This window comes from Sesamum indicum, linkage group LG9, assembly GCF_026168435.1.
Source record: "Sesamum indicum cultivar Baizhima isolate 11 linkage group LG9, ASM2616843v1, whole genome shotgun sequence".
In the NCBI taxonomy this organism is placed as follows: domain Eukaryota; kingdom Viridiplantae; phylum Streptophyta; class Magnoliopsida; order Lamiales; family Pedaliaceae; genus Sesamum; species Sesamum indicum.
The window spans coordinates 25986011-26005526 of record NC_142665.1 but is presented as its reverse complement, the minus strand read 5'-3'; the positions used below and the strand labels follow the sequence as shown (position 1 = coordinate 26005526).

At 35.1% G+C, this 19516-nt stretch overlaps 4 protein-coding genes and 1 long non-coding RNA gene across 7 annotated transcripts; 2 read left to right on the top strand and 3 right to left on the bottom strand.

The window, feature by feature from the left end:
* Window positions 1-1470: 1470 nt before the first annotated feature.
* LOC105177504 (BAG family molecular chaperone regulator 2) lies at window positions 1471-2387 on the top strand. Its single transcript, XM_011100691.3, has 2 exons — window positions 1471-1815; window positions 1904-2387. The coding sequence occupies exons 1-2, from the start codon at window positions 1578-1580 to the stop codon at window positions 2128-2130; spliced, it is 465 nt and encodes a 154-aa protein (XP_011098993.1). The 5' UTR covers window positions 1471-1577; the 3' UTR covers window positions 2131-2387.
* A 3492-nt stretch (window positions 2388-5879) lies between these two features.
* GPDHP (NAD-dependent glycerol-3-phosphate dehydrogenase family protein) lies at window positions 5880-13954 on the top strand. 2 transcript variants are annotated; one of them, XM_088884948.1, is made up of 10 exons: window positions 5880-6408; window positions 11889-11965; window positions 12047-12119; window positions 12218-12435; window positions 12533-12640; window positions 12772-12835; window positions 12928-12965; window positions 13043-13163; window positions 13279-13382; window positions 13579-13954. In XM_088884948.1, the coding sequence occupies exons 1-10, from the start codon at window positions 6324-6326 to the stop codon at window positions 13759-13761; spliced, it is 1071 nt and encodes a 356-aa protein (XP_088741074.1). In that variant the 5' UTR covers window positions 5880-6323; the 3' UTR covers window positions 13762-13954. The 2 variants fall into 2 exon arrangements, with proteins under 2 accessions (XP_088741074.1, XP_011098787.1); XM_011100485.3 differs by lacking the exon at window positions 5880-6408 and adding an exon at window positions 11177-11575.
* Window positions 7505-9476, bottom strand: LOC105177366 (uncharacterized). 2 transcript variants are annotated; one of them, XM_011100488.3, is made up of 4 exons: window positions 8893-9475; window positions 8379-8733; window positions 7830-8033; window positions 7505-7764 (listed from the first exon to the last, which is right to left on the bottom strand). In XM_011100488.3, exons 1-4 carry the CDS (start codon window positions 9228-9230, stop codon window positions 7741-7743), a joined length of 921 nt encoding a protein of 306 aa, XP_011098790.1. In that variant the 5' UTR covers window positions 9231-9475; the 3' UTR covers window positions 7505-7740. The 2 variants fall into 2 exon arrangements, with proteins under 2 accessions (XP_011098790.1, XP_088741075.1); XM_088884949.1 differs by having other exon boundaries at window positions 7505-8033; window positions 8893-9476.
* Window positions 9783-10522, bottom strand: AGP11 (arabinogalactan protein 11). The gene has a single exon (XM_011100486.3). The coding sequence runs from the start codon at window positions 10397-10399 to the stop codon at window positions 9971-9973; it is 429 nt and encodes a 142-aa protein (XP_011098788.1). The 5' UTR covers window positions 10400-10522; the 3' UTR covers window positions 9783-9970.
* Window positions 13955-16004: 2050 nt separating the features above from the next.
* LOC105177363 (uncharacterized) lies at window positions 16005-19462 on the bottom strand. The gene is made up of 3 exons (XR_016067184.1): window positions 19216-19462; window positions 18971-19080; window positions 16005-18835 (listed from the first exon to the last, which is right to left on the bottom strand). It is a non-coding gene; the product is annotated as an uncharacterized LOC105177363 (long non-coding RNA).
* Window positions 19463-19516: the final 54 nt, after the last annotated feature.

Below are 19516 nucleotides of genomic sequence, written 5' to 3'. Positions count from 1 at the left end.
CTCAAAAATGGACTAATCAATCATTACTCCTGCATGTGGGTCCACTACTGTGACTTGTAATACATATATCATCACTCCTCTCAATCCTCTTTTCTTCTTCTTTTATTATTAACTCACCAAAATTAATTTCCCTGATTTAATTTGTATTGTAATAATTGTTTGAAATTGCCATATATTGTAAGGAATGTCCTAACCGCGTTCTTGAAATTATAAAACGCCTTATCCTGATGTCCTAACCGTGTTCCTATATAATATTAATCAAAACAATATAATTAAATAGATGGTTCGAAAAAGAAAAGAGACAGAAAGAAGTAGCTGTATATCACTAATACGAAGTTTAAGGCATAATCAATGTATAATCTACACCCAAAATAAAGAAATGATAGTGATCGTCTGGCAGTTGGGGTCACGACCAAAGTGGAGGAAACAAATTTAAGTTATCCAATTGTTGTTGCTTTAAAGACAGTTATTGGGTGATTAAAATGGACCACCTTCCAATTCCGTGTGAGACCAAACATTTAATTAAGGTAAAACATACATACGGATTCATGTTACAGCTGCATTAATTAAGGAAAGCTCGTAATTAATCTATAAATATATAAGTTCTTGCAGCACCTCCACCTGCACATGGTTAGATACCCGTAGGATTAGCTAACCACCCAAATTTTAAATATATACAACTTCTACCTAATTTTATTACATTAATAAATAAAATAATATGACAAGTAAACCTAAGAAAGGACAAACAACATTTGTGCCCATCCCCAACCCCAAACATATGCTCCGTTGATTTGGGATTTTCATGGTCCTCAATTTGTCCATCTTCTATGTCTCCCGAATTATATTGTTTGGGTTAATAATTGTTATAAAACCCTAAAAGACTCGCGTCAAATTGAATATATTATTATTTAAATTTATTGTAATTTATTTTAATTATTAATTTAATCAAGTTCAAACTAGCTTTAATATGATTAAAAATGAGCCTAATTTAAGTGATTTGATATTTTGCACTAGTTTGATTTGTTAAATTTAACAAATTGAGTTCAAACGAGATTTTTTGTCTATCAATTTCAACGGAATAGTTTGATTTATTTTTTTAGCTCTAACTATAAAAAAAAAAAGAGCAATATTTATCATTATTTTATACTAAGTGATCAATGGTCAAGGAATTTCGTGTGAGGTGATAGATTTATGGCCGTTAATCAAGCTATAAGTGTGTACTAATCCCAACCCCGTATCCTCCATGTGCATTGGCCCCCATAAAATCAGCAGAAAGAAGTCCGCCCATATTCGTCCCATGTGTCAAAATCTCAATGGCTCTTCAAATTATTAAAATGAATTAATTGTGTTGATTGATGTTATTACAAGATTAATATAAGCTTAGGCGGCTTGTATTTTAATGTTGAGATGTTTTGTCCACATATACCCTCCAGCCTACTATATAACTCCCAATCTACTATATAACTCCCAACTCCCAATCGCTTTGTTTCCCCCCTTACTACCTACTGAAAATACATTTTGAGAGAACAACAAAAAGAAAAAAAGAAAAAAAAAAAAAAAAAAAAAGAGGGACGAAAATGATCAAGTTAAGACCAAAGAGGTTCTCGAGAAGCAGCTCTAAGCTAGGCGGCGGCGGCGGCGGCAGTGGTGGTGCTGCCACCGTCACCGGTGAGATCAAATGGGAACTACGACCAGGAGGTATGCTTGTCCAAAAGAGAGAATGCAAAGACAACTCCGGCGAAGGAGTGATCACAATTAGAGTCTCCATGGTCTCACAATGGCATGACATATCAATCCAAGCAACCTCAACATTTGGTAAGTGTGTAATAATTCCTCGTCATTACGAATTTTACATACGCAAGTCACGTCGTCTGATTATAATTAGTATTTTTTGTTTTAATAGGGGAATTGAAGATGGTATTGTCATTATTAACAAATTTGGAGCCGGAAGGGCAAAGGCTATTGTTCAAAGGGAAAGAAAGGGAGGACGAGGAACACTTGCACATGGTTGGGGTTAGAGACAAGGACAAGGTTCTGATGTTGGAGGATCCAGCCATCAAAGAGAGAAAGCTACTCGGGTTGGCCCGGACCCAAATCATCGGATCTCCGTATCGTACCATTAGGGTCTAATTATATTATTTATTTAATCAATCAAGTATTGATACAGTACAGGTTTTTGGTGCCTTCCATTCATCTAACTACAATATTTTTTTATGATGATGAATTACTTGATGTCTTAATTAGGAATTATCGTAACCCTTGTCGGCATCCGGCATATTAAATTCAAGCTGATGCCTTGTCCAACTCATCTTCAATTAGTTTATTATGATTTTGTGAAATATTATTGTACAAATTCTTCATTTATATTTAACTTCATTTTTTGTCAATTTTTACGAACTTTATTTTTTTCTTTTTTAATTCTGACTTAGGGCTGGGAGTGTGAAATATCTCTTGATTTTGAAATTACATTATTACATCGATTTATAATTGAGCAGAATTAAATAAATTACAATAAAATCATATAAAGTGAGATAAATACAGAATGAGATTCCAATTTATGATTCAAACTCATTGATAAATGGATGTACTTTTCCACTCATTAAATATGATAGAAGTCGTCATGCGCGTGCCTGTTCAATTGTAAAGTTGAAGGAATCAAAGAATATAGAAACCTAAAAATGTCAAATATTTCCCACTTGGGTGTTGCTTAGGTTTGTTCAAAATAAAGTTTCTTACGAGTAAACTAATATTTTTTTAATTAATAATTTAAAGAATTTGATTGCATTCTCCTATATATATAATAAAGAAAACAAATTAGAAATTTATTTTATTTGTTTTCCTTTTTTTTAAATAATATATCGAGTATTTCATCGTCATCTATTGACTATTTTTATTTTATTTTATTTTTGGGCGTGGGGGTTGAAATATCAACAAAAATTGGTTAATTATTGTAAAAATTGATAACGTGTTGTTGATTACAGTTTTTGGTTGATGTTAGCATGAAATACTGGTGACGGGTGTTTTTTTTTTCTTTTTTATTTTTAAAATAACAGCGATGAATTATTATTATAGTAGACAACAACTCCTACTATGCAATAAACAACATACTACACACATAGCAGGATTCGAACCCATAACTTCTAAAATCATGGGGCCTTATCTTCGCCAACTGAGTTAGGTCTCATTGGCAAAGAAAAATCTAATTTAGTCAGTGAAGTTGAAACCTCATACCTCTTGATCATGGATTTAGGGTCTACTATTGTCTAAATATTAATTTATTTTAATAGTAATTGTTGGTTAATTATACATATTTAATATTAATAATTGAAGTATTTGATTATTGGTGATTGAAATTTATAATGTAATAGTAATTGTTTTACTTCAAAAAATAAAAAATATTTGTTTCTATTATCACACTATGGTTGGTTATGAATTATCCCTTTCAAAAATGAATTAATGGTAGTGGTAGAAACGGTGAAGTTGAAGTAATTAGAGTCCAAAAAAGCATCAATTCAGTCTCAACTGAGAAGTTGACGGCCCCGATGTTAATGTTTCCCCAAGAGTTGTTGAATGGGTGAATACCAATTTATGCCTATCATACTGAAAATTGGTACATTACTCTTTATGAAAAAAATATATAGTAATTTATTTTATTATATTTTTTAAAATAAAGTAATTTACCTCTTTATACAGTGAGGTAGATAAATTACTTTATTTTAAAAATCATAAGCGGATAAATTATTGTATTTTAAAGAATATAAGGAGATAAATCGCTATCTATTTTTTCATAAAAGGGTAATTTGCTCATTTGCGATATCACAAGGGGGTTGCTTATATTTTTTTTTTCGATTGTTTAATTGATTGAACTGTTTTGGACGAACCAATTAAATAATTTCTAAAGAATTCAACGTGTCATTTTTCTTTTTAATTTTACGCAAAAACTTTTGGAGTTTTCATAAATATTTCCTCTATTAATTTCATTTAACATCAATAAGTTCAAATAATTTTATTTGAAATATAATATTTCTACTAATGTTAATTCCAAAAAATACCAACTATTTTATAATTTAAGAATTATATCATAATTATAAATAATTATTAGAAATTTATAATAAATCAAAAACAGACTGACGCACTTTCAAGCAAATACATTTCCTCACTGTATGCACTCGCTGATTATTCATCATGATTTAAAGAAGATCTTAATACAATTATATAATCAACTAGAGAGTTTTGTGTGTCTGGTTTGAATCTTTTATTACACTTTTTACGTCGTATATTTGTATCACGTGTATAAATTAAAATGTGTTCTTTTTTAAATTAAAAAAATTATAGTATAATATAAAATAAAAGCGAATACAATATACAAATAAATGTGATATTTGTGTGATTCTTCACTTTATTATGGACAAATTAAGAAACGAAGGTCTGAGGAGCTTGAAAAATTATACTTATATAGTAGGTTCATATTTCCACACTTATTGAGGCAGAAATATATATATAAAATAAATTTTATGTATAATTTTTAAAAAGAATGCGGAACTTAATTAATAGGAGAGCTATATATATATATATATATATAATTAGGTATAATTTTTAAAAATTATACAACTTGGGGTCGCATGTTGTGCGCACCCCCTCTCATGGAATTATCGTATGATTGGTGTACAATTTATAAAAAATAACTAATTACATAATAATTGATTTGATTTGATCAAATTTAATTTCAACAAGAGTTTTTTCAATTTTTTGTCATACTTTTGTATTACATAATTGTTCGAGAAATCATCATTGCAAAAGCATTAGGAATAAATCCCAATTTGTCACTGAGATTTGATTATTGGCAGAGAGTGAAAAATCCAAATTAACATGACGTTTCATATTTATGTGTACAAGAATAGTATAGAAAATTGTCAAGTCGCTTTATATATGTCCTTACATCATCACCTCAAAGATATTAAAAAGGAAAATAAATGTTTTAAAAATATCTCATATAATAATAATTTAATGAAAAAGAATTGAATAGGTAAAAGGAGAGGTTGGGCAAATGTGAAGTCGACACGCATACTGCACTCACCACCACTAAGACAGCGAAAGCATGGGAGGAAAGATCTAAGGATTAAACGTTGCGTAATCAATCTCGATATTTATAATGAACAACGATATTTATTTGTCTGGAGATATATATATATATATATATATATCATAGACTGATGTCTGATGATGATGTGATTGACAATTTTTGCCATCCACCCTTCATCTCTCTCTCTCTCTCTCTCTCTCTCTCTCTCTCTCTCTCATCTAGGGTTGCATCAACCCAACCCCTATCATGATCTGCACATGCTTTTCCCTACCCTCAAACACAACACCAACTTAATTAGTAAATGACTAAATTGATCACAGTGCACCCAAATTAATAATGCAATTAATTAAAGTTTGTTTTTGTTGGAGTGAAAAGCAAAAGTATATATAAGATAATCACAAATTAATACATATGAATAGGTAAGTTGTATAATTAGGAAGAATAATATATTTAATTTAAAAGAATAATAAGTATATAAGACTGGAAATTATATGAAATAAAACCCCTTCAAAACTCAATTTCGTTACCAATTGAGAATTAAAAATTAAAGAAGTAGGGAGAAATATAATTAAGGCTGAAGAAATAAAAAAAACATATGATCATGATTTATGATTAGAATATTATTATTCACAAGCACAAATTAAATAAAAGAAAAAAAGGGTATGGTTATGTTGTATAAGTGGGGTAAATTAATAATAATTAATAATAAATTAAACTTTATAGTAGTATTTAATTCTTCTTATTTTATATATTGTATGGAACATGTAGGAGAATGTTGAGAGAGAAGGTCAACATAATTGTAGGTATAGAAAGAGGCGTTGTTATTTTGATAATCACGAAAGGCCCTAGCTAGCTACCTTATGATAGTAGATGATGAGTTCAAAGTCAATGTTGTGGCTTCACAATACACACACTAATAACAATCATGAAAACCTTGTTCTTTTTATTATCTTCTTTACACACCAATTAATAAAAGTAGATGATCGATGGCCGCCCACCTTAAACGTAGAGAGAGAGAGAGAGAGAGAGAGATTTATTCCAGCTTTCGTATATATAATTCAATTCCTTAAATGGTTGGAATAAGGGTACCTCTCTACCTCTTGTCTGTGTTCCTTGTTTGATTCTTGCAGCAGCAGGTTGGTGTTTCCGACCGACCACTAGTAGTTGACAGAAGATAGAGAGCACAACTAAGCATGCACAATTCCGGAGAAGTATATATTGATGCATATGTATTTTGTGTATGTTAGGTTTGTGCTCTCTCATCTTCTGTCAACCCATTTTACTTCTCTGCCTCTACCTACCTGCTCAATATATGTATCATCCAGGTAACTCATCATCATCATCTCTCTCTCTCTCACTCAGTATACGTTTTCTTTTCTTGAACTCGAGAGTTTTTGGAAAATTTTATGAAGCCGATCGACCTAATTATAATCTACACAGCTTCTTCATTAATGGATTGTATATTGAGAAAGTGGGGAGAAATATATACTTTCTTTAATATTACAAAAAATCAAGAAATAATTAATTTCCAATTTTGCTGATCTAGCTAGCTATATAGGTAGAGGCAATTCAACCATGCTAGCCGTTTATGGAGTTTATATAATTACTCAACTTTGATTAGTAGACGACAATTGATTATAGATAAATTAATTGTATATTATTAATTGGGTGTGTATCTAGATTTTATTTTTATTTTTTTTAATTTTTTCCAGTTGATATATACATATGTTTGAGTTAATTAGGAAATGGAGTTTGTAGATGAATGAAAATAAAAAAAGAGAGATGGATTTTTGTGGGTATGGTGAGTGTTGATGATTATTAATTAGGTAGGTAGGTTTTGATGTTGTTGTTGAGAGAAACACAAACATTGAAATAATTAATTAAATAATATTTCTTGCATGTAGGAGGATCCTAGATAACTAGAATATTAGTGACAGTTAATTACGTTATCCCAAATTAAGCTACGTACGTACCACAATTATAATCATCACTAATTAATGTGGCTCCCATCCCATGCAAATATATATATAGCTGCACCAATGCCCTCATCCTCTAAACTAAATACTCATGCTTGAAATTTACTAGTTGTTAATAAAGATGCATAAGTAGGAGGGAGGGAGGGAGGGAGGGATGAGCATGGAGTTATTTTTTATATTATTGCGTAATGGATCTGTACAATAGATTAGAGCATAAATCAACATATATATGTAATGCAACAATTGTTTTCTGTATAATAGAGATTAGTCACATGTTTTATAATTTAGTTAAGTTTGATGAGCTTAAGTATTGGGTATTTGCGTGTTTCCAAACTGAGTGAATATATAGGGGTATGGTTGGTTGAAGGTACCAATATTCCATCATAATAATATATAATCATAGGGAGTCCAACCCTGCTATTATAGCCTATGGGTGGGTAGTGGGTTATCATAAAAGACCCATATATCCATATATTTGGATTTGGGCCGAATAGCCTCTTGATTTACAATGCTATCCAACAAATTCAGAATTAATTATATTTGCATACACCCACTCCGGAATTAAGAATATATATATTTTACACTTGACATCATCGGCTTTAGGTGCTGGTGGGTGTGCCACAAAAACAGAAACAAATGCATACTATTACTTAATGGTAGTTTGGTATGGTTGAGGTGCCCTCAACTTCTCTTCACAAACCTACCCTGCAAAATAACAACAATAATGATCATGTGGGGTGGCGTGGGGGATCAAGGAATAATGAATGTACCTTGAGACGAGGCCGTTTCTCTGCATTAATCTTTCTAACTTGATACCGTATTTTCTTGGAGAAGAGCCTCTTCTCCTTGTACCTCATCACACTCGCTTCCCTTTGATTTCCATTTCCCGCCATCATTCCATTCTCATCCATCTCCGGAACCACTCCCACACTGCTTTCCTGCCTCCCCCGCTGCAACATCATCATACCATCAACCTGTACATATACATCACCTGTCTTAAATTTGGAAGAAGACGCCACATTAATCAACTCCAAAGAGAGGCCCCCCCGTGACTAATAAGGTGATGATGGGTCCAAGAACAATTTCAAACCCCACCCTCAACTTTCAATTATTCATGTTCCATCTACTACCTACCTAGTAACCACCCCGCCTGCCTCCACAAATCCATCTCTTTTTATAAACAATAATTTATTTCTTACACGTGACTGATTATAGATTTAATTACTTATCGATGTTCAAGTACACATACATGACAATATATTAAACCAAAAAAAAAAAAAACCGATAAGTGAGATTAAAAAGTGGCCGGAAAATCTTACATTATTGGATACAATCTCATGGGAATTAAGAATATCATGGGTGATGTCCGGAACGATCTGCGAACTCTCTGCAACGCGGATATAGAGTGGCCCTTTATCAGACCAAGCGTTCAGGATCTCCTCATAGTCCAGCTTCAGCGACAGCCCTTGTATCTCACTTCCCCGCCACAGATCCACCACCGAGCTCGTCACCTCCTCCTCCTTCACCTTCCTCTCAACAACCTCCGAGTAACACACCCACTTCTCCTCGCTCGATTCCCTCTCTCTACTCCTCAGCGCGTTCCTTACAAGCTCCTCGCTGTCCTGTCTTCGGCACACGTACGTTAGCGATGCCGACGGGGACAAATCATCCGGCCTGAAACCAGAAAATCCAGAAAGAATTCAACATTTCTTTATACACAGCTAAAGTTGTTCTCGCTACGTACTAGCTCTGACTCTGACAGTCTCGTAATTAGTGGTTAATTATTCTAACAAGTTCGTTCCTAATTAAACTCACCTCTTGCCTCATGATTACCTGGAACTATCGTTGGTGGTGTGGGTGGAATTAGACACGGTGGCGGTGTCGAGTAGGCCGGTGAGGGTGGTGGGGCCGCCGTCCGCGGCTGAGAAGAAATAGGCTACGTTTTCGTGTTCGTGGTTCTCTCTCTCTTCCACTTGATTATCTGGCTGGAGCGGGAATAAGTTGAGCTGGTGCGAGTTGGTGGCAGGGATGGCGGAGCGCTGTCTCATTTCGGTCAAGCTTCTGGTCTTTTGGGTCTCCGCCGGCGGGAACTGGAGGCTGAGGCTGAGGAATTTGGGTTTCTTGGGCGTGGTTGTCGATTTGGGAGGTTTTGGGCGTCGTTTATTGTTCATTGGTGGAGTCGTTTCGTCGGTGTGGACGTAAATCTTGGATCAGATACGAAATATCAGAAAGAAGCAATAATGAATCTGGTATATTCATATACATACAACACAGAGAAGAGAGGAAAAGTGAAAAAGCGAGCAACTTTGATGGGATTGTGGGGAAAAAGTGTTGTACCTTTTCCCTGGGAGTGAGTGAGTGGGGGTCAGCCCCTCAGTAGTTGTCTCGTATTCGCATAGTCTTGTACGAATAAGATGAGGAACTCATACCACGTGGGTTCAGATGATTGGGTAGGCGTTGTAGATCGGGTTTGTATCTGGATTTCCTGCTGCGGTAGGGGAGCTGTAATTACATGCGATGCACGTGATAGTTTTCATTTGTTTTTTAATGACTCTTTTTAATACACGTGAAGTAGTTGAGCAATAATATATTGCAAACGGATTCTGGGCTGAAATTTTGGGCTATATATAAGGCAAGCGGATAATAATATTCATGTAATGGGCTGCCCAAGATGGAAGGCTCCAATTAAATGGCCCACTTTTGAATTGTTGAGAAGATCCACATCAACATGCAATGGCCGAACAAATTAATTAAATAATAATAATCTCGTGCCACTATACATGCATAATTACATTAGAGCTCAAATTCGTATGATCGATCCCACAAACAACTAACGAATTCTGGGATCGATCCTTTTTATGTATATCTTTGTCTGGAGTAGATGATTCATAAAAACGAACTCATCGAAGATTTAGAAGAAGAAGAATCCAGCGGCAGCGGCGGCTCCTACTGCTGCGGAGATCTTCAAACCAGCGGCGCCGTTGCTTGGTGCGTCAGCTACAGGTGCGGGTGCAAGAGCGGCATCGGCGGCGGGGGCATCGGCTGCCGGGGCAGGGGCAGAGCTGGGAACGGCAACGCCCTCCTCGCTGGCGGGAGCAAGGGAAGCTGATGGCCCCTCCGTGGGTGAGGAAGAAGGGGATGAGATTCCGGAGGTGGGAGCTGCAGCAGGCGATCCCTCGGGGGCGCCGGTGGGAGCTGGGCCGAATGCTGGTGTTGGACCTTGAGCGGGCGCGGTGGCTGGCGCTGCTGATGGAGCATCGGCGGGGGCGGCGGCGGGAGATTGAGCGGAAACCACGGCGGCGATGAAGAGGAGGGCGAGAGCAACAAGCTGAGGAGCCATTGTAGTTAAGAATGATGAGTTTGTTTATGAAAAGAATAATGGGGTGGTGATTATTGATTCTTATAGAGTTTGCAGTACTTGTAGAGAAATACTGCAACAAAATAAGAATGAGTAAAAGGGAAGGGGGGGTTGGGGTTTTATAGGTGAGAGAATCACCGAATTTAAAGCTTAACCAACCACCAATTTGAGGTGGGAAAGGGTTTAAATCTTTTTTCTCGGCTGTGATTTTTTTGTGTTGAGAGGAGAATTTCTGGGATTCAGAGTCCTGAGTTCAACAAAATCCATTTTAATTCAGGCCCAAGGTTCGTGTTGGGTCGACCCGTATGAGGCTTGGGCTTGGGCTTGGGCTTGTGTAGTTGTTAGAAGAGGCCTGGCTGCTCTCCGCAGCGAAAAGTTAAAGGTGTAGGTGGGCTGGGTGTATCATAGCCCGCCCCTGCCCCTGCCCCTGCCCCTAACCTCTATAATAATGGCACCCTCACAGTTGGTTGGGTTTGATGGATATTGGTTTATTGTTTCCGGAAAAGTAAATAAACGAGAATTAAAGCGTATTTGTATATTTAATTAAATGCCCAAAACCCAATTATTTAGTAGGTCGGCTATATATTTAATTTTACACCTTTTTATTTTATACTTCTTTTTTCCTAAATTATACGTACAATTACATAATAAAAATATTATATTTATCATAAAATCAATTCTATTCAGACAAAATCAAGTCGAAATTTGAATTTTCTGTATATATATATATATATAGAATGAAACGGAGAATATCAGAAATAATAAAGACAAGAAAAGAAAATGTGTAAGAATGCATGCAATATAGAGTAGATCGCCAGATTTAACATGTGATGACACACATTGTCATTGATGATACTCACGATGCCTCTCTCTGTCGTCTCTCTGTCTTCTCCGCCCCTATTCCCTTTAATTCTTCCCAACCCCCCCTACTTTTCTTCTTCTTCATTAATGCTTTCTTCTTCCTCCTCCTCATCCCTTTCCCCATTCATCATCATCGCTTCCTCCCCTCGAGGATCACATAGCCGTCGGAGAAGGTGGTGCTGCCTTCTGAAATGACGCCGGCTAATTCAAGAGTGACGGTGGTAGGCAGTGGCAATTGGGGAAGCGTCGCCGCCAAGCTCATTGCTTCCAACACTCTCAAGCTTGATTCTTTCCACGGTGTCTTTTCTTATTCCTCACATTCTTACTTATCCTTTTCGCACTTGTAATTTTTAATGTTATTAAAATGTTAGTAAATAGTTGTCAAGTCCGAGTGAATTTCCTGAAAATAAGTGCAAATATATTCCAGAAAGCACTAAGAAGTAAGAACACAGTGCTTTTGCCGGTCCCTGATTATGTAACTTTATATGTAAGAAAAAAGGAATATTCTTCACGTGGTTCCATTCTCTTTTACTGTGTGTTTCTGAGTTGGGATGTTTTATTTTTATTTGTTTTTATTATTTATTTATTATTACTATCTCGTTTGGAATAGATGAAGTGAGGATGTGGGTTTTTGAGGAGATACTGCCGAGTGGTGAAAAACTCTCACAAGTCATCAACCGAACTAATGTAATGTCATGTGTTCTTCCTGCTTTCCCCTCTCTCCTTCATTCTTCATCACCATAATACAAAACATTCTTCTTTCTGCAGGAGAATGTTAAATATCTGCCCGGCATAAAGCTTGGTACAAATGTTGTGGCAGACCCTGATCTTGAAAATGCAGGTACATATATATATATGCATTTTAATTGGAGTGGATGATTTAGAAAGTTGTGATTATTTCTTCCTAACCTGGCCAATTGGATGGCAATTAATGGGTAGTCAGGGATGCCAGCATGTTAGTATTCGTGACACCCCATCAGTTTGTGGAGGGCATTTGTAAAAGGCTTGTGGGAAAGATAAGGAAGGACACCGAAGCAATCTCCCTCATCAAAGGGATGGAGGTCAAGAGGGAAGGTCCCTGCATGATCTCTTCCCTCATCTCTGAACAGCTGGGGATCAGTTGTTGCGTTTTAATGGGTGCAAACATTGCCAATGAGGTTACAATGGCTGGTTTTTCTTATGCTAATTAGCACGAGCTAAAGTGTAGCACTCTCTTGATCTTTTTTTCCATGACGAGAGATTGTTGCCGTGCAGATTGCGGTGGAGAAATTTAGTGAGGCTACCGTTGGGTACAGAAAAGATAAAGAGACTGCAGATAAATGGGTTCAGCTATTCAACACTTCATACTTTATGGTCTCAGCTGTGAGTAAAATGGTTCAACTGCTTTACTTTCAAGTACTCGATCAATAAGCTGGTCACTAAACGCTTACTTTAGAACGAATCTTGAAGTATGGGATGCATTCTTCTGACATATTTAACTAATGTGAAAATAGGTCCAAGATGTGGAAGGAGTTGAGCTATGCGGAACCCTGAAAAATGTTGTGGCTATTGCTGCAGGTCAATACTAGTTTGTCCTGTTTGTATGTATTTTGTTTCCATTAAGTGAGTTTCGACATGTCATGACTGATGGATGAGTCTTCTGTAAACAGGATTCGTGGATGGATTGGAGATGGGGAACAATACTAAGGTAAACGCTAAAGAAAATCCAGAGAGTTATACCACAGTAACCAGTAGCCTTAAATTGTCTATGCAATGATTTATCAGGCTGCAATAATGAGGATTGGTTTGAGAGAGATGAAGACCTTTTCGAAGCTACTTTTCCCTTCTGTCAAAGATAGTACTTTCTTTGAGAGTTGTGGAGTAGCAGATTTAATCACAACCTGCTGTAAGTAGGGTGTAACGGATATCATCACTGTCTGTATGGCGAACTTTTATTTTTTCATTCTCTTTAGTAAAATATACAGTAATGTAAAGCTGCTTCACCTATTGTTGATAACTAGTGGGGGGAAGAAACAGGAGATGTGCAGAGGCTTTTGCTAGGAATGGCGGGAAGAGGTCTTTCGATGAACTTGAAGCAGAGATGTTGCAGGGCCAGAAATTACAGGTTGCTAGTTTTTCTAGCACAACAGTATTATCATTTTGCACGAAGGCTTGTTTACTTTGATAATCATTTGCAATTTCCTAACTCAGACTGCATGCACCAGAAGGTTCAAGCAATTACAAAACATGCACGCAACAAAAATAAATTCTTTACTTATGTCATCTTGGCTATTACTACAATGATGTCGAAAACTTTGCAGGGGGTGTCGACTGCAAAAGAGGTATACGAGGTGTTGAGGCATCGGGGATGGTTAGAGCTTTTCCCCCTCTTCTCAACGGTCCATGAGATCTGCGTCGGCCGTCTTCCACCAACAGCCATAGTGGAATACAGTGAGCACACCCCAAAGTTTTCCCTTGTGGGAGGATCTGCTCAATTTTTCTGAAATTTGCATCAACCAAATCAAAACCATCTCAGTTGCTCCTATTACTTTCGTATACTAAATTTTTGTTTTCTCCGAAGCTGTATGTGACACTCAGAGCTTAGATGCCGGGTGTTTTGCCAGCCACTTACTACATTGCTTCAACAAATACAATGGTCGTTTTAAATGTGACAGACTTACTTTCTGATCTTTTCCATTTCTTCCTCTCTTCTTTTTCTTTTTTTCTCATTAAATTAATTTTTTCAGCATTGGTATCTTGGTATGTATTGCTATCCAAATGTGCAAGATACGGTTTATGGAAAGAGGACCTACATGGTGGAATACTGTCAAGACACCACATTGGGAAGCTTCGGTAATAACCTTTCGATTTTTAAGTCAGATAGGTCATGAAAATAAGTTTTTAAGATTGTAAATGTAAGTATTTAAGGTCGTAAAGGATGCGAGTGCAACAAAAGTTGTACTTAGCACATAGAGGTAAGTTTTTAAGATTATAAATATTCTCTTATTGCACTTGTTGACATCAAAATATTGGCCCAAAATAAATTAACTAATAGTTGAATTCTAAATTAAAGTTGATAATAAATTTGAAATTTAAATATCTTCAAGATGACAAATCTGTAGTCGGCCCATACCAAATTGCGCCTTACGCATTGCATGCATTGATTTAAAACATACTTTATTATAATTAAGAGATACTTTCCATTTACGAGAATTTTGATTAAATTTGAAAATGCAAAATCATTAATAAAAGAAATTCTATGAACTATATATATATATATATAATATAAGGGTAATGTTATCCAAAAAATTAATTATAGGGGTAAGTGTTATATTTAATAGTTTAAGGGGATAAATAGTACATTACGAATAGTTCAAAAGGCAAGTAAATTTAACCCGTATTAATAAATACTCCTATTAATCAAAACATTCTCGATGTGTGTTTATAATTCAAATTTGTTTAATTAAATTAAAAGGAAGAAAGATAAAATTAATAATTGATCAATATCAATGAAATGCATTAATTTTAAATATATATATATGAATAAATAATATTAATCAAATTAATTAAAGAGTATTGTGATTTGTGAAAGAAAATAAATAGGGACATTTTAGATGGTTCAAAAGACATGAATTTTGTCGGATTCTGGTTGCGATAATTATTATTATTATTATTATTATTATTATTTTCACTATGCAGAAGAAGAAAAAATTATTTTTCCAGTTAGTTAAGTATATTTAATATTAATTTAGTCCTGTGATTATGCTCGTATTTTTTTTTAATCCAATAACTTAAAAAATTGATGAATTTTAATACAACTTAGGATTTTGTATACAATCACGTGTAATGATATGTGGCCATTTATGCTGATTGGACATTAGAAATATCAAAATTCTAAAAAATATATAGATATATATAAATTTTAAATTTTATAGTTTTAGTTGAAATTTATATTATAATTACAATAAAATTATATTTATTAATTAATTTGAATAATTGTTTAGTATATATTTTAATGAAACTATATCCTGAAGATTAGGGAGCGTGGCGCCACGCCCTCCTCATCTTTGGCCGATGGTGTCTAGATCTAGACAACGCCAATCACCCATACTAAATCCCCCAAATTATTTTTGGTCTGGGCGATTGGAGTCTTCCAGATTGGAGGGTGACGGTGTCGCTCAGATCAACTCCCTAGCCCCCTTTGGAGGGAGTCGCTAGGGGGGCAAGAAGGAGGGTAGGCGATGACAGATGAGACGGCACGAGGAACAGGGTAGGCCACGACGAGTGGGGGTTAGGGGCACAATTGTCTTGTGACAAGCTTGGGGTTAAAAGAATATTATAATTTATATATATATATATATATATATCCCGCAATTAATCTCTTTTTGTGCAATTATATACATTCTTTGAAATTTTGCAAAAGTGATGATGTGGTTTTAACGAGATATATGCACGCATTTACTTTTCCAACACCCGCTAATTGATAATTAGTGAAATTGAAATGAAGTACCTAGTACGAAAATAAATAAAGCGATGTTGCAACGAATTTTAAATTACTCGTCAGTTTTTGATCTGTGAAAGATAGCAAGACAGTAAGAGACCATTCGATTCGGAGAAAATCTTAGAATCTGCGAACAATCATTCGATCTGAAAAAGATCGTAGGATTTGTGAAAGATCTTTCGATCTGAGAAAAATTATAGGATCTGTAAAAAATCAGTCGATCTGAGAAAGATAGTAAAATCTACGTAAGGTCAAAATTTTGGCAAGTGATAAATAGACTTCCAAAGGAACAGTATGCGAGCTAACCAAATGGTTAATCGTAGATACAGTTGGCAAAATATGCAAGTTTTCTAACAAATCGAAAATGGTCTAACAAAAAATCTGAGCCAGAAGATATTCGATCTACATTGTCAAAATCAAAATGAAAATTTTGAAGACATAACTATCTAAGCTTTCTATCTCCTCGAGCAAACTTGCGAACTCATCATCTTCAATGGCCAATTTCCCCCCCGGGGCATATGGCTCGAGAATCTCGTCCAGAGTGGGGTTAAGGCAATTCAGATCGAATCCTTCTGTTAAACCTTGCAGCTTGTTGGTTTGAGCCTTGCACTTCTCAAAGCCGTCGTTCAGTAGGGTTTAGTCACACAAAATTAACCAAAAAACAAAAAACATCAAGCACCACGACCAAAAAGAAAAAAAACCTAAGATTTAGAATCATACTTGTTGCAACAAAAATCCACAGTAACAAAACTAATTACAAGATAAAATCAAGCAAAATTCCAAGAAAATGAAAAACAGAATAACTGCAGAAACTATCAAGCATCACAAACAACCACCTACAATTACAACCTAATTAGAAACAAAAGATCAAATCCAAGAAACAAGTACCAATAATTAACTCAAATTGCACCAAAACCCACGATAAATCACAGTAATAAAAGAAACAGACACAACCCCCAGTCATAAATACAATGAGACACAAACAACACAATTATATAAACAATCAGAATAAACTCCCACAAATCACAAAACAATCAATCCGAAAAGTACCCACAATCACGAACAATCATAAGACAAACTCACGATCACAAAAAAAATGAGAAGACAAACCAAAATCACACAAAGATACAAACAACCCATAATCACATAAACTATTTAGAAGACAAGATCTAATCCATGAAACAAGTTCGAATAATAGAGTCAAATTGCACCAAAACCCACAACAATTCAAGTAACTAAACAAGCCCATAATCAAGAACAATCAAACAATCACATGAAAAATAAAAATCCAGAAACCAAACAACCCTCACAAAAAAACCCACAATCATAGTCAATCAAAAGACAAACCACAATCACTGATCAAATAACACTACAAACAACACAAATACAATGAGAACACTAATACCACAGTCACATAAACGACCAGAATAAAATCCCACAAATCATAGAACAATCAATAAAAAAAAACCAACAACCACACAATTAATTACTGAAATTCCATTAGAACATCAAAAGAATCAAACACCCAGAAAACTAACCAAATATTGGAACATCAATGAGATCAAATTCACCCAAAGAAAGTGAATAATCACATCAACAAAGAAAGATCCAAGAAACTAATTCAAATATCACACCAATTGCACAAGCCCACAATCACAAAACTAATTACAAGACAAAATTAAAACCAATTACAAGAAACTAGAAATTCAAGAATCATAACCGACTAAAAACAGTCGCGAATCACAAACATCTCACAATCACAAACTAATTTGAAACAAAAGATCAAATTCAAGAAACAAGTTCGAACAATTAAGACAAACTGCACGAAAATCCAAAATAAATTACAAAAACAAAGCAAACCAACACAACCCCACATAACAAAAACAATCAGAACACAAAAAACACAAACATATAAATAATTCTGAATAAAACCCCAAAAAATCACAGACCAATCACAAAAAAACCACAATCACCAACACAACACAGTCACAAAAACAATCAAAATACAAAAAGCTCAAACACATAAAAAATGTGAATGAAAACCCACAAATCACACAACAATCACAAAAAATCCACAATCACGAACAATCATAAGAAAAAAAAGATCATAAGACATTAGTCACACAATTGAAGTAACTAAACAAGCCCACAACCATGAACAATCAAACAATCAGAATACAAACTCTCACATAAACAATCCCGAAATCACACAACACTCACAAAAAAACCCACAATAATGGTCAAACAGAAAACAAAAGATCTCATCCAAGAAACAAGTTCGAACAATTAAGTCAAATTGCACCAAAACCCACAACAATTCAAGTAACTGAACAAGCCCACAACCAAGAACAATCAAACAATCAGAATACAAACAGTTACATAAACAATAAAAATCCAAAAACCACACAACACTCACAAAAAAACCCACAATCATAGACAATCAAAAGCCAAACAACAATCACATGTCAAATTACACTACAAACAGCACAAATACAATGAAAACACAAAATAAATTACAGAAACAAAGCAAACAACACAACTGTACATCAAAAAAAACAATCAGAACACCAAAAACACAAACACATAAATAATTCTGAATAAAACCCCAAAAATCACAAACCAATCAAAAAAAAATCCACAATCACCAACAATGAAAGACAAAAAGAATAAAAAGACATCAATCGGACAAAATTAACCCAAAAAGAAATACATCAAGCATAACAACCAAAAAGAAAAGTCATACCTTGTATGTGAACTGCCAAATTTATGTTACCTTGCTTGAGTCATTCACATTGAGCAGAGCGTGTGACTGAATGTTGATGACGTGAACACACACGATCAATCTTGTCTTGGTCCTTTGGTAGGAGCACCCCTCTACAGGAACAAGATATTGATCAAAATATAAGCCATGATTCAAAAAATTAAGCAATTAAACCAAATGAAAACGTAGTGAAGATGCAACTATGTTCCTTGCTATGATGGAAGTCCACGATCACCATAAGCATTGGATTTTCCAACCTTTGAGCTGGTTTTAGATGTTATGGTAGCTAAAATCAATCTACCCGATTCAATATTTTCTGCAAGCCAACAAGCAGCCATGAAATTGAGAAGATGTTACTCAACACCATGCTGGAGAAAATATTACCACTTAACACCATGCTCGAGAAAATATTGTCACTTAACACCATGCTTGAGAAAATATTGTTACTTACCACCATGCTTGAGAAAACATTAGCAGCTCATGTCGCATCATGCACCAGCATAAGTTCTTGGATTCAGAAGCTGGAATTAACACTTGTAGAATTGGAACTTGATGGAGAGCCTAATACCAGCACATCAACAATGGACTCTATTATGAAGCAGCCAGCAAATTTTGAATCTTAATTTAAGAGGCTTTTCACATAGTTCCCTAGAGCAATCATAGCATGATAATCATGTGTGCTAAATTGATCAATACCAAGTAGTAGTGACTTGGAATTCAGATTCCTGACACGTAGCTTAAGACGCCCTTGCTCTGGCATTCTTGCATCTATTTGGATATGAAAACACCTGCAATGCAAGTAATTTAACCAGCACACACGAATGGATTAGTGTAGATGCCGAACGATAACCAATATACTGCTCACTAGGAAAGAACAAGCATCTATACAAACCTGCATGAGCTGGTGTTGTTTCAGGTTGTATAGTGTATTCTGCACGACAAATTGGCTCACCATGATAAGGTATTGTGTATCCATGATAACTATTGAATCAGCAGA